This window comes from Lissotriton helveticus, chromosome 8, assembly GCF_964261635.1.
Source record: "Lissotriton helveticus chromosome 8, aLisHel1.1, whole genome shotgun sequence".
NCBI lineage: Eukaryota > Metazoa > Chordata > Amphibia > Caudata > Salamandridae > Lissotriton > Lissotriton helveticus.
The window spans coordinates 1,394,667,589-1,394,695,165 of NC_136069.1; the positions used below are offsets into that span (position 1 = coordinate 1,394,667,589).

A 27,577-nucleotide genomic window follows, 5' to 3' on the forward strand; every position below is an offset into this window, starting at 1 on the left:
AATTTTTCATTGTAACTAAGGAACTCACATATGAGTATGCTTTTAAAAACAATTTAACTTGTAAGTTGAGAACTTAAGAGAAATCTTTCTTGAATTTAGTTGAAGAGAGAAGAGCAATTTATAAAAGAAACGAAATGCTGAAACAAACCAAATCTAAGTTTTGGCAGATTGAAGATGAAAAGCTTAATGGTAGATCTTCAGAAAATTTTGCTATTCACATAGATAAACCTGTTAGTGGTAAGCTTTGCCATAGAAGAGACAACACACTTTTTGACAATTACTTTGTGGGTGCCAGTCAATGTGAGGATACTTATCAAATCTTGGGTGGATGGGGATTCAAAGTGGCAAGGATGCAATTTTTCCTGGGATTTATTTTGTGTGTGGGGACAAAGCCTATTACAATCTCCCAGATCACTGGTATGGGACTTGTTTTGTTGCATTCGTTTTTCCAAAAATGTTCCATGTTGACAGAAATGCAGAGGGTTCATTTGAAATCAGCAATCATCTGAATAGATACAAAAGAGAAAGCTTTTCAGAAATTTTGGGAGACATTTTTGGTGCAGTAATACCTTTGGTGGGTATAACCCTGAATGCAGTTAAAATCAGAAAATTATCTACAATTGTTGACAGATTGTCTACTGATACTGCCAGTGGTTTCCAATTAGTGGATACTGAACTTATTGCCATAATATCCATGGTAATGCAGAACCGTCTTGCTTTAGACATTCTGTTAGCTAAGGAGGGAGGAGTTTGTGGAGTTTTACATGTCCAGCATTGCTGTACATACATTCCAGATAAGAGCCAGAATATTGAGTTGTACATTAAAAACATTACACAGCTACATTCGGAAATTGTACCTTTAGAAGATGAAGATTTTTCAGAACGCTTGAGTAAAAGATTTGCAGCAATTAAAACCTGGTTTCAAGAGATTGGTAGTTCAATTTTAGGCAAAATACTGACTCCTTTATTGGTTATAGTCTTTGTGATACTTTTGTTGAACATTACTTGCATGTTACACAAGAGAAAGAAGTATCTTAGGGAAAAGAAGAGGATTTACAAGCTCAGAAAAGAACAGGAGAAAGAGATTGAATGGCGTTCCTAGAGCCTCCACAGGATGCTTCAGGTCCTGTTGGACCGGAGAACGGCTCTGCAACAGATGTGCAAGCATCAGTCTCAGGGACACAGGCATCTAATTCTTCCCCGATGGCTGCAGGGGGAACTAGTGGTGACCACCTCTGCTCATTGGATCACATACTGGAGGTACTAGAAGGACTTCCTCATGTGGGTGCCAAGTACAGTGATGTTGAGTCTTCAGCAGGGGATTCTTAAAGAATCTGGCCTTTCCTATGCTGGGAACCGTTTGGGCAAATTTTAAACATGTACCAAATTGAAGGTCGAACAGACTTTGTTTTTCTTCTCTACTCTATCTGGAAATAGTGGCATTCAAGGTGCTCAGAAAAACAATTACATCATATTCCAAATATGGAGGACCTTTTATGAATGCTTTTTTAGGGCAGAATACCTATTATATAGACCTTGTTTTTATGGATGCTTTTTTAAGTACTTTTTAGTATGCTTTTTAATATAAAGAATTATGTATGCCTTTTTTTTAGCATTTACTATCATTACCTAGCTGACGTTGTTGACCTTTTGATGATGTCATCTCCTTTAGGTTAGTCCGATGATAAACATACCAATTACATACATTTTGTCCCATCCACAAGGCATAACGGACTGACACAAGTGACCTTTTACCTAGTAGCTTACTTCCGTCTCTCCAACATCCGGATCTTGGTACCATATCTTAATCACTGTACCTGACGTACATAAGCATGTCACTAGGCACGGTAGATTTATTCTGTACAAGGGTCACCACTTTTTTCATCCATGGCCAACAGCCAGCTGTGCATGATCATGTTTGTATAGAAAAGGATTAGCAGAGGATTAGCAAATGTTTTTAAAACATAACGATTCTGGAAAAACCCTGGAGGGACCACTTTTGTATAAAAGACCCTCCCTCCCCCTTACAGACACAGAGGAGAATTCCTTCCAGGATGGACCGAGAATCTGCAGGCTGATTTATCGACAGGCAGAGACCTGACATCCCTTGCAGGGTGCCATCCTCGACGCAGAGACAGGGTCCTTCATTCAGAGCCATCAGGTGAGGGGTTGATACTTCCCCGGGGAATTATTGGCTCCATTAAGTCCCATTAGGACATATCCTAGCCCTTAAACATACATGTTTCATCCTACACATTTAGGCTAGGCACAGTTAGGTAGGCTATGCACCGTAGGAGTACGCCAATGATATTGTTTTATATAATATGTTTTTATTCATCTTGTTAGCACTATGTTAAAAATGTATCTGCTATTTGCGGTAATGGTACTAGCGATCACATTTGTCTGCGCCTGTCTTTTGATTGTCGCAGCTAACATGTTTCATACTAGACTGACGCTTGACCAATAATTAATTATTGAAACCGTTCCAATTGCCTTTTAATGTATTCTGAGAAAAGCAAGCACAAGTGACTGAGCAAAAGATACTGAGGAATCGGTGTAGTTATTGTAAGAAAGTGGCTCTGTATATACTGTTCCCAAATAGGTACAGTGTGCACAGAGTCCACAGACCCCAGAGGTTTGGCAGAGGCTAAAGTTAGATATAACCTTACTCTCTAAAGTGGTAGCTTGGTAGAGCAGTAAGGCAGTATCAGAGGACAGTGTAAAGCATTTGTTGTACACACTCAGTCAGCAAATGGTCTCACACACTCAAGAACTGAACTCTAGGCCAATTGTTTTGTATAAAAATATAAAGTTGTTTTATTTTAGAACCAACAAGATATCAAAATATACTTTCTCAGAATGAGTTGCTTTAGCTTAAATACTTTTCAAATAGTCAATAGACTTTTGAATGCAATGGTTACAGTTGTTGCAAAGGGCAACACAATTTCAAACACAATAATACATTGAGCCCAATGGGAATTTCTAGAAGAATGCAATAGATTACTTTTAGGGTTACTTTTCCAACCACAGGACTGGATCCTAGATTCAGTCCTGTGACATATACTGTAAACAGTTGAGCTAAAACGTTTAGGTTACAGTAGTGGTTTTTAAGCAATATTTTGGGATTTTAAAAGTTGACAGAAGAAATTTCACAGAAAAACAGTTAATGATTTCCTATGGAAGAAATTCACTTAGCAGGTAAGTGGGGTTATGGTTACTCTTTCTAACTCAGGGATGGATCCCAGATCCAGCACTGGTGCACCACCTGTAAACAGTTGAAAGATTGTGTTTTTGTTATACAGGCGATTTTTAACGAATACTTGTAAGTTTGCAAAATCGACACTTAGAAACTTTTTCAGCAAAAACCAGGTAATGGTATCCTATGGAAGGAAATTCAAATTGCAGGTAAAGTATGTTCTCGTTACTTTTGTAATCCAGTGCTGGGCTCCTAGGTTCAGCACTGGGACATCTTTCTAAAACAGGTAAGTAATTGCGGTTTTATAGTTGGTACGAATTTTAAAGAATATTTGTAGTATGCGAAAATCGACAGAAGAAATTTCACAGAAAACGAGTCATTGGTTTCCTATGGGAGAAAATTGAGTTAGCGGTAAGTACGGTTGTAATTACTTTTCAGGGTTAGTGCTGGGCATCAAGATCCTGTAGAGTATAACAGGAGTGTGACCCATAAACCGGGTTGGGATTAGGGTGAAAAATCTGAGTAACAAACACAATATCCCAACTGGTATTATTCAAGAAAGACAATTAAACATATATGCGAAAGGCATTACGCGAACAGAAACAAGGAGACTCATTTGTTTACGAAGTGTGCTCATGGCATCATATAATTAGGAAGAAAAAAAAAATACAAATTGTACAGTTGTATCAGCACTGTACTTACATTAATAACTAAACAACCCGAATTGTACTTGGTGCTCGAAATGTGCAAGTGTGTTCCTATCTGTGGGCTTGCGGTATAGGCATGTGCCTAATTTGCCCTCCTCAGCATGTATGGTAACATCCAAGAAAGGGAGGTCGTTGTTTTTGCAGTCGCTGGTAAACTTAAGATGGTTTTGAGATTGGTTGAGCCAATCCATGAAGGAGTGTAAGGTTTCAGAAGATCCATTCCAGAGGAGGAGAACATCGTCTATGTAGCGACGCCAGAGGTCGATGTTGTCAAAAAAGGGGTTATTGTTGGTGAGGATGTGTTCTTTTTCCATGTTGTGGACAAAAAGAATTGCAAAATTTAGGGCAAAACAGGCCCCCATGGAGACGCCTTTGACTTGTAAGTAGTAGGTGTCACGGTATAGAAAGTAGTTGTTCTGTAAGGCAATTTGTAAGAGGTCCATTATGAATTCTGTGGGGATCCTGGTGGCTTGGGGTCTTGTTTCAAGAAGTGATTTAATAACTGCAAGGCCTTCATCATAGGGAATGTTAGTGTATAGGGATTCTATGTCCAACCCTGCCATCAGGTGTGTCTCGGTATTGAAAAGTCTGTCTTCAATTATGTTGATCAGATCCATAGTGTCCCGGATAAATGTGTCTATGATGGGGACAAACTCTTTTATAATAGCATCGATGTATTTGTCAAGGGGTTCCAAAATCGATCCACATCCAGAGACGATCGGGCAACCTGGTGGGTTATTGTGGTCTTTGTGGATTTTTGGGAGTACATATAGTACAGGTGTCCGTGGGTGTTAGTTATTAAGGAAATCATATTCCTTTTGGGAAATGATGTTCATGGTTCTTGCTTGACCGGTGACTTGTATTTTGGTTCTGATGTCCGGTAGTGGGTCTTTAGAAAGAGGTCGGTAGTGATTGCGATTGGAAAGTTGTCTTTTGATCTCCTGGTCATATTTTCCGGTTCCCATGATTATGAGACCGCCCCCCTTGTCCGCTGGTTTAATTATGATTTCAGGGTTGTTTTTCAGTGCAAGTAGTGCGTGTTTTTCCACCAGGGGTATATTGTAGGGTACATATTGGAACTGAGATTTGAGATCCTCGTGGTGTTGGTTCACTCCAGCACAGGCCAGGCTTGGCGGGTGCAGAGTGTGCAGGGTACGCGGTTCCGGGCTGATGCCAGGGCTTGTTACTTGTTTTAAGCAGTACCACTGCTCGTGGGAGACCTAGGTAGTCAGAGTCACAAGGCAGTCAGGTCCTCCGGGATTTTTGAGGTTGTTGACCACTGGAGACACCGGGGTTTAGCAGGAGCAGGTTCGAGGGTCGACAGGCCTGTAGGGCTTGGGCTAAATCAGTTGGTGTCTTCCTCTTTTTAGCAGCTGCACAGCAGGTCTTCTTCTTTCTTGTTCTTCTTTCTTGTTTTGGAATCTGGATGTGAGGAAGGAAGGTTCAGGGTGCCCCTAAATACTAAGTTTAGGGGTGATATAGGTAGGGTGAGGGCAGGGACCCATGGGTCCCTGTCCTGGGCTGAGTACACCCCCTATCCTGCTCCTCTCCTGTGGGAGGGAGCAGGAGCCTATCTCTGATTGGGCAGGGCTACCCATCCTCAAGATGGCCGGAGCCCGGAGTTGTGCTTCACTTCGCCTCTCCCACCTGAGGGGTGGAGTTGGCACAGGCTGGCACACCACCTTTCCTCACTGAGGGTTTCCCGACAGTCTTCCCGCCAGAGAGGAGGGTCAGAACGAGTGGGGGCCAGTTGCTGAGTACAGCAAGTGGCCTGGAGAAGCTCACAAAGGTGGTATGCCTTTGAAGCTTCCCCTGCCCATCCTGGGGGAGGAGTCCTAGCACCTCGCCCAGGACATGCATTGTTGCAGGCCCAGGAGAGCGGATGGCTCTCTACCCAGGGGTCCAGCACCATGTCTGCTGTTTGGCAGCCTAGGCAGCCTCTCAGACGAGACGTGGATTGTAGGTTAGGTTTCAGGGGGCATCTCTAAGATGCCCTCTGGAGTGCATTTTACATTAAATCCCACACTGGCATCGGTGTTGGTTTAATGTGCTGAGAAGTTTGATATCAAACTTGTCAGTCTCCAGTGTAGCCATTATGGTGCTGTGGAGTTTGTAATGACAACCTCCCAGCACCATATACTCTTAATGGCCTCACTGCACTTACAGTGCCCAGGAATGGCCCTGGGTACTGTAGGGGCACAGGGCTCATGCACCTGTGCCCACACCACTGGCATAGGGCACCCAGCTAATGGGGTGACTGATGTATGCCAGGGCAGTGAGTTTGTGGGCATGGCACACAGGGATGTGTGCCATGTTGACTCTTTGGTTAGTTCTGCACCAGGACACTCAGCCTGCAAAGGCAGTGTGTGTGTATCAGGGTGCAGGGCCCCTAAGGGTGGCACAATAAGTGCTGCAGCCCTTAGGGGTCTTCTCTAGTCACAATGCCCTGGGTACCTAGGGTACCATTTACTAGGGGCTGACATGTGGCCAGAGATGCCAATTGGGTTTTAGTTTTAGTGCAGTTTTTAGGGAAGGAACACAGGCCCTGGGTACCTGATTGGTAGGGACCCAGGGCACACCAAGGAAAAGCCCATCAGGTATCAGGCAAAAAGTGGGGGGGGTTACTGCAACAGAAACCCACTTCCCTACAGTCATGTTCGGTGGTTACCAGAAACAACACACACCACTGTAGAATACAGGGGGGTGGTAGTGGCACCGTAGAGCTAGCTGGTCTAACAGCTGACTCATCCTGTGGGGGTGTCCAGAGTCTGTCTGCACAACAAGCCCTCAGGTTAGGATATCCAAATCGCGGTGGTCCTGGAGGATCCTAGGAACTGCATGACAGCTAAACCTGGCACGGAGTGGGGACTGAAGCTAGTGTCCAGCCTCCGCCTCCGGGGTCTGCGCACACTGTACCGGTGCACGGAGTGGAAGCTGAAGCCAGCGTCCAGCATCTGCTCCCGAGGTCTGCTAACACTGCACCAGAACATGGAGCGGAAGCTGAAGCCAGTGTCCCGCAATTTGCCCCTGAGGTGTGAGCAAACTGTACCTGGCACGGAGTGGAGACTGGAGCCAGTATCCAGCCTCTGCACCCGGGGTCTGCACAAATTGCACCGGGGCATAGAACGGACACTGAAGCCAGTGCCCGGCCTCTACCCCCCGGCTCGGCACACACTGAACCGGGGCATGGTGCGGTGACTGAAGCCAGTATCCGGCCTCAGCCCCCGAGGTCTGTGCACACTGCATCTGAGCACGGTGCAGTGACTGAAGTCAGTGCCCGGCCTCTGCCCCCAGAATCTGTGCACACTGCACTGGGGCATGGAGCAGAGACTGAAGTCAGTGCCCGGCTTCTAGCCACGGGGTCTAAGCACACTGCACCGGAGCATGGAGCGGTGACTGAAGCCGGTGTCCGGCCTCAGCCTCCAATGTCTGTGCACACTGCAACTGGGCACGGAGCAGTGACTGAAGTCAGTGCCCGGCCTCTGCCCCTGCAGTCTGAGCACAATGCACCAGGACATGGAGCAGTGACTGAAGCCAGTGTCCAATCTCTGCCCATGGGGTCTGGGCACACTGCAACTGGGCATGGAGCAGTGGCTGAAGCCAGAGTCTAGCCACAGCCTCTGGGGTCTGGACACACTGCACCTGGGCACGGAGCCGTGACTGAAGCCAGTGCCCCGCCTCTGCCCACGAGGTCTGCGCAACTGCACCGGGGAACAGAGTGGAGACTGAAGCCAGTGTCTAGCCACTAACCCGGGGTCTGAGCACATTGCACCGGGGCATGGAGCGGAGACTAAAGCCAGTGTCAGGCCTCTACCTCCAGGTCTGTGCACACTGCACTGAGATATGGAGAGGTGAGTGAAGTCAATGCCTGGCGTCTGTCCCCAGGGTCTGTGCACACTGCACTGGGGTGTGGAGCAGAAACTGAAGCCAGTGGCATGCCTCTTCCACCAGGTCAGAGCACACTTCACCGGGGCATGGAGTAGAGATTGAAGCCAGTGTCTGGCCTCTGCCCTCGGGGTCTGCGCACCCTGCAACTGGGCACGGAGTGGTGGCAGAAGCCAGTGTCCGGCCACTGCCCCTGTGGTCTGTGCACACTGCACAGGGGCACAGAGGGGTGACTGTAGCCAGAGTTCATCCTCTGCCCCCGGGATCAGCACATACTGCACTGGGACATGGAGCGGTGATTGAAGCCAGTGTCCGGCCGCCGCGCCAGGGGTCTGCGCACACTGCACCGATCCCGCTTAAGCCTCCGTATTTCCAGTTAATTAAAGCTCACTGTTGGCAGTGTATAAATAATGAACGCTGCATTGATGTAAAGTGCTGTTTACTTTCGTCCCATTAGGGGAGGTGATGAATTATTAAAGGTAGTAATTGGCTGTCGGCAACTTCCAGGCTCCAGCCGTACAGTGGCCCTATAACAAGGGCTTGAAATCCTTTCCGAGCCACACTTGGCATCCATCTCGTGGGCAGGGACGTGGCGTAGCTCACCCACCCCAGCCCATATCTGTGACAATTTATGAAATAAAGGAGGCCGAGGGTCACCTTGCCGCATTTTGCAAGTGGACTTGTCATTTTATTAGGCTACCCGTGGGACAGACCATGAGATGTCCAGGTCCTCTGAAGCATCCACATAGGCCCTGGAGCAGCCCACTGCTCAGATCCGGTCCACCCAGAAGGAATGAGAGGCCCACCCGGCTCAAAGCGGCCTATCCTGTGTCTCAATGTGTGTGAGGGATGGGGTGGAAGCAGAGACAGCCACCCACTCCAAAACACATGGGGTAAAAAGTTTGGGGCACAAAGAGTTTGAGGAGCTCGGAGTGCATGTGAATATGGTGTGGGGAGCTTGGAGCAGATGGCAGACAGAGACCTCAAACACCATCTCCTTAACATCAACTAACCTAGACCTCAATATTCTGAGTTGACTCCCATTCAAGGATTGTTGGTGAACGGACTATGCTAATCACCTTGTTTTCTTTTTTTTTCTCTCCCCCTCCGTTGCACAGTTATTTTTTGTTCATGCTGTATTCTTTATCTGTGGTTTGGTTACTTACTGTCAGCCTTCTAGGTAATATCAGCCCCCTCTTGTTTTTCACAATGTGTATGTGAAGCGCTCTGATACCTACGGGTCTAGCTAGCGCTATACAAAACTTTTAAAATAAAAAATAAAAATACATAAAAAGATAGGTTTAGGACACATGCACAGAATGTGCAGAGCTTGGAGGCCATGTGGTCTAGGGGATTAGAACACGTGAATAGTCAGTGTGAGGGGCGTGAAGAACATGGACAGAGGGTGTGAGGGGTTCCGGACAGGTCGACAGAGAATGTGAAGCACATGGACAAAAGGTGTGAGGGGTTCAGGACAGATGGACAGAAAGTGTGAGGAGCATGAAGCCCATGGACAGGGGGTGTGAGGTGTTCAGGAAAGATGGACAGAGAGGGTGAAGAGCCTGTGTGGGATGTTTAGAATGCATGGACAGTGTGAGGAGCTTGAGGTACATGCATGGACAGATGGTGTGAGGGGTTCAGGACAGATGGACAGACAGTGTGAGGCGCATGGAGTCCTGGGTCAGAGGGGACAGAGCTTGGAGCAGATGGTTAGACAGTGAGCAGCTTAGAGGCCTGGGGTGCTAGTGTGAGCAGTGTAGAAGAAACTGTGGAGCACAGAGGCAGTAATGTGAGCAGTGTATATCGTTGAGCCCAGGGGCAGTAGTGTGTGGGGAGTAGACCTAACTGTGGAGCACAGAGTAGTACTGTAATCAGGCCCAAGTCTGCTGGGGGGGCTGAGTGGTACAGGCCCACCAAAACATGACCTTTGGCCCTCCCATTCCCGCCAGAAGAGGCCATGGAGAAGGCACCTGTTAAGTGCTTCTCCATGTCCATGATCAAACGTTATGATGTTTTTTTCTTTCAGTTTTTTACTTTAATTATCACTTAGGGGCTCATTAGAAATCTCACAAACACATTTCAAAGGCCATTGTTATTATAATTAGTGTTTTAAGAATGTACTGATAAGTGGAAAAATACAGTCTTTGGGTGATTTTCCCTATTTTTGTACTGACTCAGACATTAAAAGAATGATCACGAAAACGACAGGTGGCCACCCTACTGGTGGCTGATCCAACCTTCTGTTGGTCGGTGTGTTTCGGGGCTCTGGGGACAGGGGTTTACCTGCCAATTATACAGCAGGTGCCGTAGCACCAGGACCCATGGCTGTGAGCAGCCTTCTGCACCTCAATTATGGCTGTTTCTGTGTGGGGAGTTCTCACAGTGTATATATATTTTAACCTGTGTATGATGCACACTGTAATATACTTTAGGATGGGGCATGCATTATATTATTCAGAGAGTGGCAATAGATGCCTCATTGGATGAGAAGCCTCGAGGGAATCATAAATGCCTGCCCCTTACCTAAGCAGTAGGACCTGATTTAAAGTTCAGCGGATGGGTTACTCCATCACAGATGTGACGGATATCCCGCCCACCGTATTACAAGTACAACGCTTCATCGCCGTCACACAGTGCGAGGTAACAAGCGCACCTGCACGTGCTGTGAGCTCCAGGGGAGAGAAACGGAGTGGAGGGGGGTCCTACCACGGGAGCTATCACGGGACGGAAAACACAAGGACTGAAAGGGCCCGCACACCGCCGCTGCTAAACGGGCCAGTGAGAGAGGGAAAATCGGGTGTGCAGGCAGGGGACCTCCAAGGGGAGCCACCATATCCTCCCGCACAAGAACGATCACGGTCCCCCTTACTGAGGGGAGCGCCTATAGAAGACCTGAATAACAATAAAGGGGAAAGGAGAAGCTAACTGACCCACCCCATTTTATAACTTCAGCCTCTCAACCAGGATACGCAGCACGCCGACACAGTGACACAACACCACCACAACACCACAGAGAACCACCAAGCTGCCAAAAAGCCGTAGGAGAAGCCCACCGAGACAGCTGGAGAGGTGCAGGGCCAACCCCAACGCTAGTCAACAAAGACAATAGAGCACATCCGCACTCGAAATCACTCTGGGGGAAAGTAATCCAGGTACCCTACCCTCACTCACACGCAAGAGACACCAAAATGGCTGAAAGGGAAATGCGGACCCAACTAAAGAAGAGCAAGAACAAACCTGGGCCTGCTGACTCGCAGAGCTATGGGGGAGATTGACTTTGGGCTCCCTCCTTTGACTATCACCTACCCAGCTTGACTTCGGGCTAACGCGCCCGCGTCTCTCCTGACCTTACCTTTCCCCTACCCCTTCCCCCAACCCTCCCCCTCTCCGCTCCTACTCTTTCCAGCTTCTGTCCTCAGCCCTCACATGCCCTTGCCCTTTGTCCCCACCCTGTTTTTCTGTGAACCTCTTCCCTCGCCACTTGAGACTGATCTATTTTGTCTGATGCCCGATGGAGCTACCTGGTTTAGCTATAGGGGAGATGGGCCGTGGATTCCCTCCTTGGTCGTCACCTACTCAGTCGGTCTGTAGAGAGACTTCCTTTCGTCTCTACAGTTGTCTATTCCCTTATCCTCACTATCTCTCCTCTCCTACCCCCCACTACTTTCTCTCTCCTTTCTCTCCTCCCCTAATGTATTGCTGACTGTTTGATTTAATGTTTACTTGTTTGTTTTTTTCGGGTATATTGTTGAACCACATTGTTGCACTTCCTTTCGTCTCTCCTGTCGTCTCCTGTCGTCTCCTCCCGCATCCTCCCTCTATTTATGTCTCTCCTTCTCTCCTCTCTCACTGTATTGAGACCGAACTATTTTGTCTGATGCCCGATGGAGCTACCTGGTTTAGCTATAGGGGAGATGGGCCGTGGAATCCCTCCTTGGTCGTCACCTACCCAGTCGGTCTTTAGAAAGACTTCCTTTCGTCTCTACGGTTGTCTCATCCCTTATCCTCACTTTCCCTCCTCCCCTACGCCCCACTACTTTCGCTCTCCTTCCTCTCCTCCCCTAAATGTATTGCTGATTGTTTGATTTAATGTTTACTTGTTGATCTTCTTCTGGTATATTGTTGAACCACATTGTTGCACTTCCTTTCGTCTCTCCTGTCGTCTCCTACCGCATCCTCCCTCTATTTATCTCTCTCCTTCCCTCCTTTCTCAATCTTTTGAGACTGAACTATTTTGTCTGATGCCCGATGGAGCTACTTGGTTTAGCTATAGGGGAGATGGGCCGTGGATTCCCTCCTTGGTCGTCACCTACCCAGTCGGTCTTTAGGCAGACTTCTTTTCGTCTCTCCTTATTGTCTCTTCCCTAGCTCCTATCCTCTCTCCTCTGAATCTCTCCCCTTGCCTGCTACTCTGCCTACGCCCCTGTCCTTTGTGCCCTTTGACTTAGCACTCCTTCTCCCCTTGTTGGGGAAAGATCCAATATTTATACTCTGGAGTCTCAGCGAACCCGATGAGTGAGTCCACTGCGCCAAGGGAGCCACTCACAATTGCGGTATGGTATGGCACCCCTTGCCAAAGCACTCCCTCTCCCCTTTTTGGGGAAGGATCCAGTATGTAGGCCTTAGAGTCTCAGAGACCCCTCTGAGAGAGTCCACTGCGTAAAGGGAGCCTCTCGCAATAGAGATAGGGAAGGGATACCACTTCCCCTGGGATCACAGCTTATGGACTTTGGACGTTGCCTTGACTCGTCTACCGGTTTGTGTCCCCGTCACCCTTCCCCTCCTCTCCCCATGCTGTGTCTCTCACCATCCCCTCCTCTTTCCCGCTTTCATTATCTGTCTACTTCCCCTACTCCAACCCCCCTCCCCTGAATCTCTCACCTTGCCTTCTTTTCCCCTTACGTATTTGTGCTTATTGTTTATCTCGACCTTACAAGTAACTATGTAGCCATGCTCTAAGAACTGTGTAACCTTTGTAACGATGTATCCTGTAACTATGATCTGATGCTCATGTAAAGCGCTCTGATACCTCCGGGTCTAGCCAGCGCTATATAGAACTTTTAAAATAAATTAATTAATTAATTAATAAATAAAAAAAATAATACGGTGGATGGGTTATCTGTCGCGTTTAACGGCAAGTAACCCATCCACCGAACTCTAAATCAGCCCCTTAATGTGGAGTTACAATGCCTGCTGGAGTATGCTTGTCTGTCTGTTTTCTGTTAGATGCTTTTTCAAAGTAAATAACCATGAAATCACAAGGAAGATTTGGAGTTGGGCTGAATTTATTCTCATTTATAGGGCAGGGGACAAATGTGAGCATTTCATAATCTCATTCCTAGTTACATTACATTGCACATTTCCATGTTTTAGTCAGTGCCACTTAAATTATGCAATGTTGCTGCTGTGGTGTTCTCCGCATAATTATGGATTTGACGCATTTGCCACATAATCAATCATCTGATGCATAATAATAGTAGATATATAACACAACGCACAGATAAAGCAGAGAAATAATAAAAAAAAGCAGTGCCTATAGGTTTTGAAATTAGATATTTGCAATGGGATTAAAGTAGCAGGTAGCAGCAGGACCTAGATTACTTAAAAATAAGAATTACCAAGGGGACAAAAGAAGCATCTAGCAGCAGTGTTTATAGGATTCAGAATAAGTAATTACTGACAGAATATTACTGATGGTATTAGTGTGAAATTTGTGAAAGTTAGAGGTAGTAGCGGTGTAAATTATATATTTTTTTATTTATGGTTTTGTGTGTAGTGGAATGGATGTATGGTGTTTGAAGTGGAATTGTGCAATAGAATTATGTGGTTAATAAGTATGTGGTATAAAGTGTATTGTATGTTCTGCTCTGGTATATATGTATTGGAACTATCAGCGTAAATACACTACAATAAAAAAACTGTTTTTTTATATGCAGCCTCACAATAAAAATTAAACAAAAAGCACTCCAAAGGAAAATACACCACAAGAAAAATACTGCATTTTGTTTTGCAGCATCACAATGCACTTTAAACCAAGAACGGGTAGCAGGGAAAGGACAGTATGGCATGCTAAAAGAGCTTAGGGGCCAATAGTATCATAGTTCCATTTTGCGAATTCTAAATTGCGATTTTTAAGGAATCGCTATTTAGAATTCGCAAAACGTATGTATGTAAAAAATCGCTTCTTTTTAGCGATTCCTTAACATTCCTAATTTGCGATTAGCAAATTGCTAATCGCAAATTACCCATTCATTTCTATGGACCAGGAGGCCCATAGGAATGAAGGGCAAATTTGCGATTAGCAATTTGCTATTCGCAAATTAGGAATATTTTCAAGGGTGCAGGGGTGTCTCAAGAACACCCTGCTGCACCCCTGAAAAAGACATGTGGGGCATATGGCGCACATACATGCCCTAAGGGCATGTCTGAGCGTCATATGGCACCTTTGGTTTTTTTTGAAAATTGCTTTTTTAAAAGAATTCGCAACTTACCACTAACTTGAAGTTGGTGGTAATTTGCAAATCCTTATGGGCATTTTTGCATTATTTTTTCTTTGATACATTGCATTTAAGTGCAATCGCAAAATAAGGAATAGCAAATTTTGCGATTCCTTATTTTGCTGCAAAAATGTTACATACATACCAATACCATACATACCAATTAGCAAGTAGCATTCGCAAAGGCCAAAATTATGTGAATTTCGGCCTTTACGAATGCTAATTAGCTTGATACATATGGCCCTTAGTCTGCAGATAAGTGAACGCACATATAAAATAAAAAATTATGGCATTTTTATCTACATCGCCACAATGCACTTTAAACCGAGAACAGGTTGCAGGGAAAATATAGCGTTCCATGCAAAAAGCGCTTCGTCTGCAGATAAATCAACGCACACATAAAGCAACGAGCAACGAAAAATGTTGCATTCAAATTAAGCGGAAAGAGATTAGGAAAAATGTATATTTACTTCTGCAGCAGACCTAAACTTTATATGAGCTCGTTTGATTTGGGCAGTATATATTTTTTGTGGTACTTTTATGTCTGGTGCTGTAAGCACAACACGCATAGACCAGTGTGTGCAGACTATGTCTAACGCACTAAGGACACCCTACGAATGATACACCGAATGATGCATTATTAACAGTTGTGGCTGTTTGCAGTAAGCACATAATACAAACGGTGCAGTGTTTATTGTGTGTATGTGGGGTGCTGTAAACACCAAACACATCATGCACTGTGTGCAGCCAATGTCTGACGTTGAAGTATTTTTGCTCAAGCATATCTAAAAGATATAAAGGTAGTTAGATAAAAAAATATAAATGAAACGTTATATTTTAAATAGGTAAATGTCGTTGTTGAATTACGTCACTTTGCATAGAAAGCAAAGACAGGAATTAGAGTACATTAATTCTATTATTTTTTTATGCTCTTTGTAAAGTCTGGTGCTGTTTTCCCAGCAAACGTTGACTGTAGACCTGTGTTTGCGATTTGATAGAGAAGTGTAATTAGTCACAGCATGACTTGTGGTTTAAAGAACAGAATGATTAGCTTTTGGCTGCTAATTCCTGCTTCACAAAAGATGGTGACAGAGATAACTATGAAAGGCCTGCCTAGGAGCCAGTGAAATGAATTGCTTGAGGGCCTGAATCTGTTGTGTCTAGAAGTGTATGTTTAAGCAATTGTTCAACAGATGGTGACACTGATACGAATAAAAGTGCTTCCCACCCGAGCATGCCTTAAGGGAGTATTTACAAACAAAAACCAAAGAAATAATACTATTGGTGTGCTGTGACCTAGTTTTTGTTTCCAGAAGGTCTATATATTGAAGTACATGACAACATTTGATGAAACAGTGCTGCTACAGTGTTACAATGCACTTTAAACCTAGAACGGGTTGCAAAAAAGGGAAAGCCTGCCATACAAATCGTGCAGTATTTACTGTGTGTAAAGTGCAGTGTGTGCAGCCTATGTCTGACCACAGTAAGAACACCCTACGAATGATGCGTTGTTTACAGTTGTGTCACACTGCCCAGCGCACAAACAGTGCAGTGTTTACTTTATGTGTACGTGTGGTGCTCCAAGCACAACACAGATTGTCCAGTGTGTGCAGCTTATGTCTGCCCGCACTAAGGGCAGGTTTTGAATGATATATTGTTTACAGTTGTGTCCGGATACATCGAGCAGATGATAGAAATAGCGCAGTGTTTACTTTGTGTGTATGCCTGGTACTCTAAGCATGACAGACATAGTCCGGGGTAGAGCCTATGTTTGACCGCACTAAGGACTCCTTATGAGGAATGCGTTGTTTATAGTTGTGTTTTGCTGAACTGTGCACGATACAACAGTGCAGTGTTTACTTTATGTATATGTTTGGTGCTTTAAGGGGGACACACATAGTCCAGTATGTGCAGCTTATGTCTGACACTGAAGTATTTTTTAAGCATATCTATCTAAAAGATATAAATGTAATAGAGTAAACATTTAAATGTGAATTTATATTTTAAATAGGGAACCCACTGAACCCAAAAAATACATTTACATTTGCAGTATTACAATGCAATTTACACCATAAACAAATGAAACGAAAATATGCATGAACAAACTCTATTTTCCTCTGCATCGTCATAATGCACTTTAAACCCAGCACGGGTTGCAGGAAATGGACAGAGTGCCATGCTTAAAGATTTTGGTATGTATATAATGCAACGCACAGATGAAGACGAGAATAAAGAAACAAATGCAGCAGTGTCTACAGGTTTTCTAAAGAGATATTTGCAATGGGATTAAAGTAGCAGCTAGCAGCAGGATCTTGATGACTTAAAATTAAGAATTACTGAGGAGGCCAAAGAACCATCTAGCAAAGCAGTGTTACAATGCACTTTAAACAAAGAACGATTTGCAAAAAAGGGACAGCCTGCCATACTTGAAGTGCTTAGTAAGCATAAAACTCAACAATCACATTAAGGGGAGAAAATATGGGATTCAAAGTAAGTGGCAAGAGCTAAAACAAGCATTTGCAATGTAATAGGTCCTGCATTACTGAATGTTTGAGCTATTGGTGTAAAAAATAGTAATGCAACACAAATAGGTCAAACTTTCAGTAATGGAAGACCTATTGCATTGCAATTACTTGTTCAAGTCTGCGACCTGTCGTTGGGCAGCTTGAGTCTTGGCTCTTTTATATAAGGGTTCCCGAGGGAACAAGAAAGTAAGTGAGAAAAAAGCAACCTTGGCACACTGTCGTAGATGCTCTCACTGGAATATCTAATACTCCTCTCCCCTTGAGTGGCTTGCTTGCAAGCATGTATTATATAATTTTTGTCAACTTCATTTTGGCAATAAATAAGCTTCTGAGTCTCTAAATGCTATACGTCATAAATGTGTAGCATTTGAGTTAGAATAGAATAAAAAACATTGCTGTATTGAAAATGCACGTAAATGAGAAACCACGTAGCAGTTATACATTATGAAATATATGTAAAGCCTTGGGCAATGAAGGGCAGAACAAGGAAAGCAAACACTTTTTGCCCAGAAGGACAAATATGGCAAAACATACAGCACTAGGGCTGATGCTGACTGATGCTGTACACATCACTCCGATTCGCATTCAGACACAAGAAAAAATGCTGTAACACCGTTCATCTGTCATTTCATCTACCATGACTCTTCAATTCAGCATAGATGGTTTATGTGCCCTATTTCTCTCTGAACGTGGTGATTAAAGAAGGGTTAACTTATACAACAAAGAATGCAATGCTGTGTATAAAGTGAGAGCAGCTCACTTTGAAGCTCCGTGGGCTCCTACTATAATGCACGGAGCTTCAAAGTGTGCTGCTCTCACATATTCACATTTTGAAGCTTGGTGGGCTCCTGTGGTGGCCTAATTAAATGAGCTACGTCAGAAGGAGGGTGGAGACGCAGCTGTGTTCGTAAGGGAAAAACTAAATAAAACTCATATCTGTAAGCAGATAGCCGCTCCGTCGCGCCAAGAGAGAAGACACTGTGCCCATGACTGGCAGGCATTTAAATGGAGGTTGCGGAGGTTAAGAGAAGCATGCAATGCCAAATAGTACCAGCATTAAAGCATCAAAGTGGATGGCTACTAATCAAGGAAGGAATTAAGGGGTAGTTGAGAAGTGCTCCTCACCGAGAAAACGGAAGTCACACACCGGGTCGAGCACCAATTAGGAGGCTGCAAAAAAGAGCGATGCAGGACTCGACCAATGGTAAGCAGCAGGCCCATTAGAGTCCTTTTGGTGATTACAGTTGGTCTTGCAGACAGCTCATGCGAGCTTCCTAGGCTCGACCTAAAAGTATACTTTTGCTGAGAGTGTAACACACACACACATTGTAACACAAACAGCATTACAAAAGGTACATAAGAAAACATAAAATCTTGCAGCCATAATACCATAATAGCGCATCCTGCCGAACTTAAAACCAAAGTAACAAAAACCATTACATAAAGAAATAGCTAACAACGGACCAAAAGAACACAAAGTAATAAAAACAAACATTTACCACTGCAGCGTCACAATGCAATTTGAACACATAGCAATCCAAACGTGAATATGCTACAATAACAAAATAGCATTTTCATTTACAGCCTCACAATGCAATTTAAACTGAGAATGGATTGCAGGTAAAAGACAGCGTTCCATGCTAAAAGATCTTAGTCTGCAGATAAATCAAAGAATAAAGAAACCAATACGGCATTTTGGTGTGCGGCGTCACAATAAACTTTCCGCCCAGAACGGGTTACAGGGAAAAGACAGCGTGTAATGCTAAAAGCACTTAGTCGGCAGATAAATCAACACACACCTGTTCCAACGAATAATGTTGCATTCAAATTAAGCGAAAAAAAATACATTTACCTCTGCAACATGTGAATACAATTTGAACACAAAGAAATCCGAACGAAAGAACCATACAATAAAAAAAACACTCTCCTCTGTAGCTTTACAATGGACTTCAATTAAAAATAACAGGTTGATGGAAAGAATATAGCGTGCAATGCACTGCAACAGCAATATTGAAAAAGACATTATCTCACAAAAATGGAGCCCACAAACAGTACATAACACATCCTAGGTAACAACACATGTAAAAGGGCCAGTACTTACGGGAGGTAACAACAGAAGCGAGGGAGGTCCTAAGGAGGGACTAATAAGCCTAATAACAAATCAAAAGCCAACATTTACAAAGGACAGTGGCAGCAGCCAATTCAAAAGATGGGCGGATAGTGAAGGAGGAGCTTAAAGTCCATACCTGAATACAGCATGTCTAGAAGACACAGTGCCTAAGCGAAAATCAAAGGGGAACACTGAACTCCACTACCGCCACCGCTCACCCATTATCTGCGTTGCGAGGAGATGCCACATCCATAGGATCTAAGAAAGGTGGGAATGTTATTGAAAAAGACTTGGTGGGGCACTAGTTCAGATGGGTAGGTGGGATGGGTACATCCCTGCCAAGTACCACACATCAGGCGTTAGACTAACGCATTTTGGTGTGGTGGTCTGCATCACTGCACCAAATTGCAAAGTCATGCATTTATAGCACCTCCTGAAGTTGCTGACAAAACTAGATGGGAGCACTGCTATTAGCGGGCATTGAACAAAGCATGATTGTATGCTGCTCCGGCAGCCCACAGTCAGTGTGTTACAGACTGCTACTACACTGTACCATGCAACTTAGGCACTTCACTGCTCTGGTTGTTGAATTATAATATCTCATCCACCATGGTTCCAGTCGCTCTGGCCAAGGTGTCTCAGTTTTGCTCCCTGGGGCTGCAGCACCGTTGCGGCTTTCACAACATTGTCCTCTTGCCGATTAAGTCATTAAGTTGTCAGCGCAAGCGGGCGGAAGGTGTTTGTAAGATCGGTTTGCAGCCTGTCACTGCTCGCACTGCCGCCAGTGCCTGTCATCTTCATGCCCTGCTGTGACTGGACCAGGCTGCTAGAGACTCCTTGTTGCAGCCAAGGGGCTCACAGTCACTCTTGAGACCCTAGGAAGACTCTGGTCCAACCGTCGAGATCAGGTGAGTCTCAATAAGATTCAATTATATTATTTTATCTATAGCATGATCGCAGTCTTGACCTCTGCGCAACTGCAGATAGAAAATCAAACTAAGTTCAATTGCCAGGCATGGATTAGGGAAGACGGACAGGCGAGCGGAGGGCCGCTGGTTACAGTGTGCCACTGCCTCACACACCACAGGCCCAAGGGCCCGGGGAATGGAACAGAGCCGAGGAGCACATCCAAGGGCAGTGGGATGCACCGTGCCCAGAGCAGAGAGGATGTCCGTGCTGGAAGGGTTTGCAAAGCGTTATCCTTGCTTCCCCATAGTTCTGTTTAATTTGGAAGTGCTCTGCAAACAGCATGTACACTCACTAATTGTTGTCATTATTATCGTCATGCCCTATTTGAAAGTAAAGAAAAGACTTAAAAAATCCTTTTTTGATCAGTGCTTCTCAGCTAAGAAATGCTTTAAAACAGTGTGACACATCATTTCCCAAAGTTTCCAAAGGAGTTATCCCTTGTTCACTTTCTACCATCACAGTCCCTTTTCTCAATAAAATGACCATCAGGATTTCATTGTGTTATATTAGTTTCTTTTACAATTCTTACACCTTCACACTTTTCATGTGACCTAAATAAGTAATTTGTTGAAATCGATCAATCAGCAAAACTTAGATTTTTGTTTGTGGTTGAGGGCTGCCCGTCTAAGGGTGGGCAGCTAGACCACAAACAACAGAACCCCCAGGTTGACACAAATCCCACATTTGAAGGGCGGCCCAAGTCACTTGGCATTTCTCCACTATCAGAAAACACATCCTTCCAGCATTTTGATGTTCTCACAATGCTGGACTGTGTGATGTGGAGGACACAGTAAGCACAGCTGTGAACCCCTCAAATGGGCTGTTGCGTTTATTGGCAGCACCTAGCTACCACAAAAGGAGTTGGCTCCCGTCATGGGGGCAGTTCATGCTTCAAGATTCCATCATGGCGGTCCGGAGCTGAAGCTCCATGGTAGCCCCGCGCTCAATAACCAAGTGCGATGCTTCTTAGCAGCAAACCCAGTAGGAAAAACTCACACCCGACAACGGAGCATTGGCAGCGTCTGCTGATGTGGGCGTCGTTCCACTAAACTGCCTCGTTGCTGTGTAATTGTCTATTATTCGCCAGGCGATCGCGCCTCAAATTGGCACCTGGGGCTGAGAGGACTCGCTCAAATGTGTAACTCAGCGGAGGCCGCGTAATCAGGAGCGGGCCCCCGGGAGACTGAGTCGGAGAAGCGGCGAGACCCAGAGATGCCCCCTCTTCATCCACAGTGGGCGCCTGCTATTTGAGCGTGATCATGAGGATCCGTGCTGAGACGCTGCTGAGTGGAGAGATAATGGCACTGGACCATCCACTCGCTGAACGTCCCAACCGGGCTGATGCTCCCTAGAGGCGAGGGAGTGTAGCCCCACAAGCCCATCCCGTCGTGTGGCTTTAGCCCTCACCTGCGTTGGCCCCGGAGGAGGAGTTCGACTTTGGCTACAACCGAGCCCAGAACGAGACCCACAGTCGGCCGTGCGTTGTTGAGGCTGTGATGAAGACTATTGCACCGCTCCTCAATACCAACAGGTGGGAGCGTACGCTGGGGCTTGGGTAGGTGGAGTTTGCCCTCCCTCCGGGATTAGTTCCGAGGCATCAACGTTAAGCTCACACGGTGTGGCGGTGAAAAGAGGCCCCCCATGGGATTCCACGAGTATGCCTGACCCCAAGATGGCGCACAGCGGTGCAGTGAAACATTAGGCCCCCTCAGCCCGAAGCTTATCAGCGGCTGAATCCAATGGAAATTGCGCAATCGGCCTGGAGGGGTGAGGATACCCCCTCAGTCCGCGCCACTACCCTGATCCTTGTGGGAATTATCTTGGGAGTGAGCAGCTGTGGCTGATGGAACTTTGACGAGGCCCTCTGGCGGAAATGTTATACTGTCTGTGGTGCCCGAGCAACATGGCCGATGCCCGGTGGAGCTGTTTTGGCAGTATAGAGGAGATTGACTTTGGTTTCACCCCCTTAGCCGTCACCTACCCAGCCGGACATTGGACATTGTTTTTCCTCGTCTCTCCGCCGTGCTTCCTTTCCCTCCCCCGCCTTCTCCCTCTGTGATCCTGTGGCTGACTCCCATTTCCAGCCCTACAAAACCTTGTTTGTTTCTCTCCTACACCCCTGTCTCGAACCCTCACCCTCCACACTCCCTCATGCTCCTGATGACTCGTATTTGTTTTTATTTTATGTTATGGTAGCGGATGTAACTTTGTGCAACTTGTTCTCATGTAAAGCTCTCTGATACCTCCGGGTCTAGCCAGCGCTATATAAAACTTTTCAAATAAATAAAATAAAATAAGATGCGTGCCCCAGCTGCTACTGGACCTTCCTACCAGGGTGCTGGAACAGCTCTGCCAGATACAATACTACCTATCGGACAACAGCTGGATGCTCTTGGTGAGAACCCCATCCCGTGTCCCCTATACCTGTTAGCCACCTGTGCCTCTTGTATCCCCTCCGCCTCTTATAAACCTTGTGCCTCTCTGTCCTCAGAACTTTAACGTGGACAGCTTGTAGGCCCCTAATTCTGCGCAAGTGCATTCTGTGGCACTGCAATAATTTTTAGAGTAGCCTTGTGCTACCATCAATGAATGCTACTGATTAAAGTCATATGGACTGTAAAAAATACAAGCTCCGGGGTCAGTCTGAAATAAATTCATAATTTACATTTTTTTTCCAGGATGTGCAGCCTCCTGAGGTGCCCGGTGCTGCAATCGTGCTCAAACGTCCTGTCGTGACTAGTAAGTATTATCATTTATTAGCAGGCTGAGGCAGCAGAGATCCCGTGCTGGGGAAGGGTGGTCCTGAATATCAGCCTGCTAATATCTCGCCTGCTAATAAATTATGATAATTACTAGTCACGACAGGCTGACTAGGTCTCGTGGCAGTGAGATCCCAAGTGGAGAGCCGATAGACTGTGTGTGTCAAGTCGGCTAGCGCACGTCCTTTTCTGGTGCTTTGCAGCTGTTTAAAGATGATCTTAGAGTTTCTTGTTGCTCAAATGGGTGTCATTTCTGAAATGTACATGTTTTCCTCGTCTTCACTGTTTGATTTTTGGTCTCGAGAAAGTGTCACTCATAGTCATTGAATGTCACTCATAATTACACAGAAATTAAGAAAATGTCACACATAGCAATCATAAAAGCTTGGCAGCTATGGCTAGTCTCTGTACGTTATAAAATTTGTAAGCCATGGCATCCACACTCTACTGACAGACACGCTCCAACACTTACTATGGAGGTCATTAGACCGCTATCTCACACCCACAATCACGAAGCAGGAAAAAAACAGCCGCACTTACAAATAAGCCAGCGTCGGGTTCCGGTGATCATTTTACACTAAAAATAAAAAACGGACTTCGACTCTGTAGTAACAGATGGCTACATTGAACAGGCGCACGAGTGAACAGATCAACCATTTGTTTATGGAAAAGATATTACTTTGAAAGTATGTTCGAAAATTAGTAGTAATACAAATAGAGGTCGAACTATTAAACTATTTACCAGTAAAATCGACAGTAATTATAAAAAACGTTTTCAGGTAATGCAATATAGAGATATTAATGGAAAGCGCTTTTGCAATAGACGAAAGTCCCAATTCAGTACCTTACTATTTCAAGAGTTTCAGTACAAATCAACGGCCGTACAAAAATTCAAGATGGCCGTTGCACGGAATATGTTCCGAGTTTGAACCGAGTTGCTGATAACAGGTGTTCTAACCGTTTGCTCTCCCCCATCTGTTTATGCCTCCCCGATATCAAAGGGAATCTCACAAATACCGCTGCTGCCCGTATGTTTGTGCCTGCACCTCACCGAAATCTAGTATGGAATGTGTGAAGAGGCATGATAATAGTTTTAACCAATATGTTTAAATGCATTTTTGTAATATAACATATGCAGATATAAAAAGGAAAATGTTTGTTTTCACGAATTCTTTTGGTTTAAAGTATTACTTAATTTTTTAATTTGGACACATGAAGCTTTATATATTACCTACTGACGGTCGCCAGTAGGTATTATAGTTAGGACCTACTTTCCATAGGAAATCCACAACATTCTATTTGGAATAACTTTGGCGCTGGTGGACGAATCTTAGCGAATTTCTCCAAGAAAATGGCCTGCTCGGTTCCACTCCTTCCCTGAAAGTTTGGGGGTGATTCATCAAGTGGGGTCCGAGAAAAAACGGGGGTCCCAAAACGTGTTTTCCCCATGCAATTTTCCATAGGGACCTTTAGCCAGGGCTACAGCCCGAACGGCTAAACAGAATTACACCCAATTTGGCAGAGAGGTAGAGTTCGTTTCGCAGATTGTGCTTTTGTTAAATGGTGTAAATCCGTTCAGTATTTTCTGAGAAAATTACAAGTAAATTCATGGCGATATCTAGAGACGGAGTACGGCACGCGTACGGAAATACGTCCAATTACGAGCACGAGCTGCATGCTGATTGGTTGTCAACTGTTTTTCAACACTCCAAACCAGGCAGTGTTGGCAGCCATCTTGTTCGTCGCTAGAACCGAGTCACAAGAAAAGAGTAAAACAAAGTTGAGAAATAAGGATAGGGGGCAGGGTAGAAACATCCTGACCCTCTAGGCTTGCTCAGGGGGTCGATCATGAATTTTTAGGCAACATATTTTTTAATTTTTTTAAATTTGAAAAATCGCGGGGTACGCGTACGGAAATCCGTAGAATTACGAGCACGAGCTAAATGCTGATTGGCTGTCAACTGTCTGTCAACACTGCAAACCAGGAAGTGTTGGCAGCCATGTTATTGGTCGCAAGAACCGAGTCATAAGGATATAGGAAAACAAAGTTGAGAAATAAGGAAAGGGGGCAGGGTAGAAACATCCTGAACCTCTAGGGTTGCTCAGGGGGTCGTTCATGGATTTTTAAGCTATTTTTTCAAATTTTTTTTTTTAAATAGAAATCGCGGCGTACGCGTACGGAAATCCGTACAATTACGAGCACAAGCTGCATGCTGATTGGCTGTCAACGCTCCAAACTAGGAAGTATTGGCAGCCATCTTTTATTTTGAAGTATGCGGGGGGCTCATGGCCCTCGTACATGCCCCCGGGACCGCCACCTTCCTAGGGCAGTAATATTTTAAAAAGATAGGGTCTGTGATGGCACGGACCTCCCAGCCCCGGGGATTACCACTTTTCGGGGCTTTTAATGTTGGGAGGGGGTCGCGCGGTCTCCGTCCTGGAGCTCTTGATGGCTCTGGGGACCACCATCTCTCAGGGCCGACTCCTGCAGTGTCCCGGGTTGTCTACCCCCGGGACACTGCTGTTTGGTATGGTAGGGCGGGAGAGAGCAGCATATAAACTGCTTTCTCTGACAAAGCATTGCCAGTTCTCGAAGGACGCGGGGAGCGGGCTGGGATCGTGGGGGTATTGGTGTTCCCCACACGGTCCCTAATGATATTTTTTGAGTCCCGGGGAATGGGTTCTTTTGCAGCTCCTTAAACATACGTAAATTTAAGTTTTGTAAAATCCTTTTTTTTTATGTTGGGGAACAGAGTATTCCTCTAGTGACTTTGTCATCCATGTATGTTTTTAACTTTTCTTTATTGGAATACCGTTTTATTTATAGTATGTGTCTACCTCTGTTAAGAATGAGTTCCACAGCGTAGCGTCCGTTGCAGTGTTTTTAGCTTTTTCGTTCTTTTGCTTACTTACCAGTTTGTGTTCAAGATTCGGTGTCCTATTTGTGTAGCTTTCCTTTGTGTATCTTTAGTGCAGCCTTCTTTTGTGTATGTTTTTTTGAATCTGAGTTTTTTTAATTCAGTGCTTTATCTAGTATTTTGAATATAGCAGTACATCTGTAGACATGTACTTTACTCCTTTTCTTTGCTTCCCTCCACCCTAATTGACAACGTAATGGGGTGAGTCAAACATGGCACTGATGTCGTCACTGTTTTAAGTTTGCAACACAGTAGGTAGGATAAATAAATAAAGCACTTGATACAATGCAGAGTGACACTATTTATTGTATTTATTTTTCAAATGTTTTCAAAATAAAATACACTCATGTATATAATAGTGTTGCTTTATTTGCAAGATAAATATCTAATGTAATTCATATGAATCCCCACATATGCTGATATTACAGTAAAGATAAAATTAAGTGTTTATGTTTTTGTACAAGGAGCTACAATATGAGAAATTCAGCATGGAAAATCAACAAAACAATTTGGAAGACAGTTGCACTCATGTACAAAATATTGTTGCTTTATTTGCAAGATAAATATTTAATAGAATTCATATGAATCACCACATATGCTGATATTTACAGTAAAGATAAAATGAAGTGTTTATATTTTTGTACAAGGACCTACAACATAAGAAATTCAGTATGGAAAATGAACAAAACAATTTGGAAGACAGTTTCGAAATTAGTAACAGTGTCATAGAAGAGCTGAACATACTTTTTACAAGTAGCGAGAATGAAGAGGAAGATATAAATGCTACAGATATTAGCTGTGATTTCCTAGACTAAACCGTAGAAGTTGATTTTCTGGAAGCATTAGATGACATCAAGTATGATCATATGAGTTTTGAAATTGATAATCAGGAATATGAAATACATGATGAAATTATTTCAGAAGCTCTATTAAGTTATGAGATGTTATAAGAATACTTTTATTAAAGTGGTTTGAGACATTCTTGTTGCAGAATTGTAATCATTCAGCTAGTATTGAAGTACTCATGTTGCAAAGTGGGCCTTAGGGCGTGGACTGCTTGAAACCCCTATAGACTATGTATGCAGTTTTTCATGCACCGGCAAATTTGTCTTTTATACCTTTAATTGCCCAGTCTGTTTCCTTACACTTCCAGAAAACACTAATACACTTCTAGAAAGGCAGTAAGTGTGCACATTTCTTACTGCCTTCGGCTGGGGTAGTTGTAACAACAAAAAGGCTCGATAAAGGGCCTGCAGTTTGAATACGAATATGAAATAGAATAGTTGATAACCATAGCCAAGAAAGGCAGGAAGTAGGTGTGTGTGTATGTGTAGATGGTGTGTTGATTGAGTGGAAGATGAATAATATAAAAAAAAGAAAAGCTGCAAGTGTGCAAATTACCCACTGCCATTCACGGGTAGTAGTTACCAAGAAGGCTCAATAAAAGGCCTGTAATTTGAATTAGAATAACAAACAGAAGATTTGATAACCATAGACTATACTGGCTTTTTTAAAATATTGGTAGACTTTTATTAAGCTTTTTATTATACATGAACGGCAGGAAGTGTGCGAATTACCCACTGCCATTCACGAGTAATAGTTACCAAGAAGGCTCAATAAAGGGCCTGTACTTTGAATTTGTATTACAAGAAGAATAATTGATAACCCCAGCCAAGAAAGGCAGCAAGTGGTAGTAGCAAGTAGTAGTAGGAGTAGTTACAACAAAAAAGGTTGATAAATGTCTAATGAGTAATGTTGAGGACAGATATGTTTCTGTTTTTTATGAAGTTGATAGACTGTTTCCCGTAACAGAAAAGTTCATCGCAATAAATGTATAGACATGTAAGTTTACTAAAATCAAGATTAATATGTGAGTATGGACTGCTTGCCGAAGATGCTGTTGCAGCAGTTTATGTGCTTGGTGCAGCAGCAGGTGAGTTGCCCTGCAATTTTTGTGTTGCAGCTCAAGCAAAGTTGTTGTGGTGCAAGTACTTCACGTGTCGCACTATAT

General features: G+C 44.4%; 1 protein-coding gene across 8 annotated transcripts in view; it reads right to left on the reverse strand.

Moving 5' to 3' along the window:
- Positions 1-23,212, reverse strand: part of LOC144771984 (stomatin-like) — a 981,083-nt gene extending 957,871 nt beyond the window's left edge. For 2 of the 8 annotated variants that reach the window (XM_078656201.1, XM_078656204.1), the window contains exon 1: positions 23,121-23,166. Coding sequence is in view for 1 of the 8 variants with exons in the window: in XM_078656200.1 (XP_078512326.1) it covers positions 23,121-23,132 (12 nt within the window). In the remaining 7 variants the exon portion in view is untranslated. The other 6 variants (XM_078656206.1, XM_078656207.1, XM_078656202.1 and 3 more) reach the window with 6 other exon arrangements.
- Positions 23,213-27,577: the final 4,365 nt, after the last annotated feature.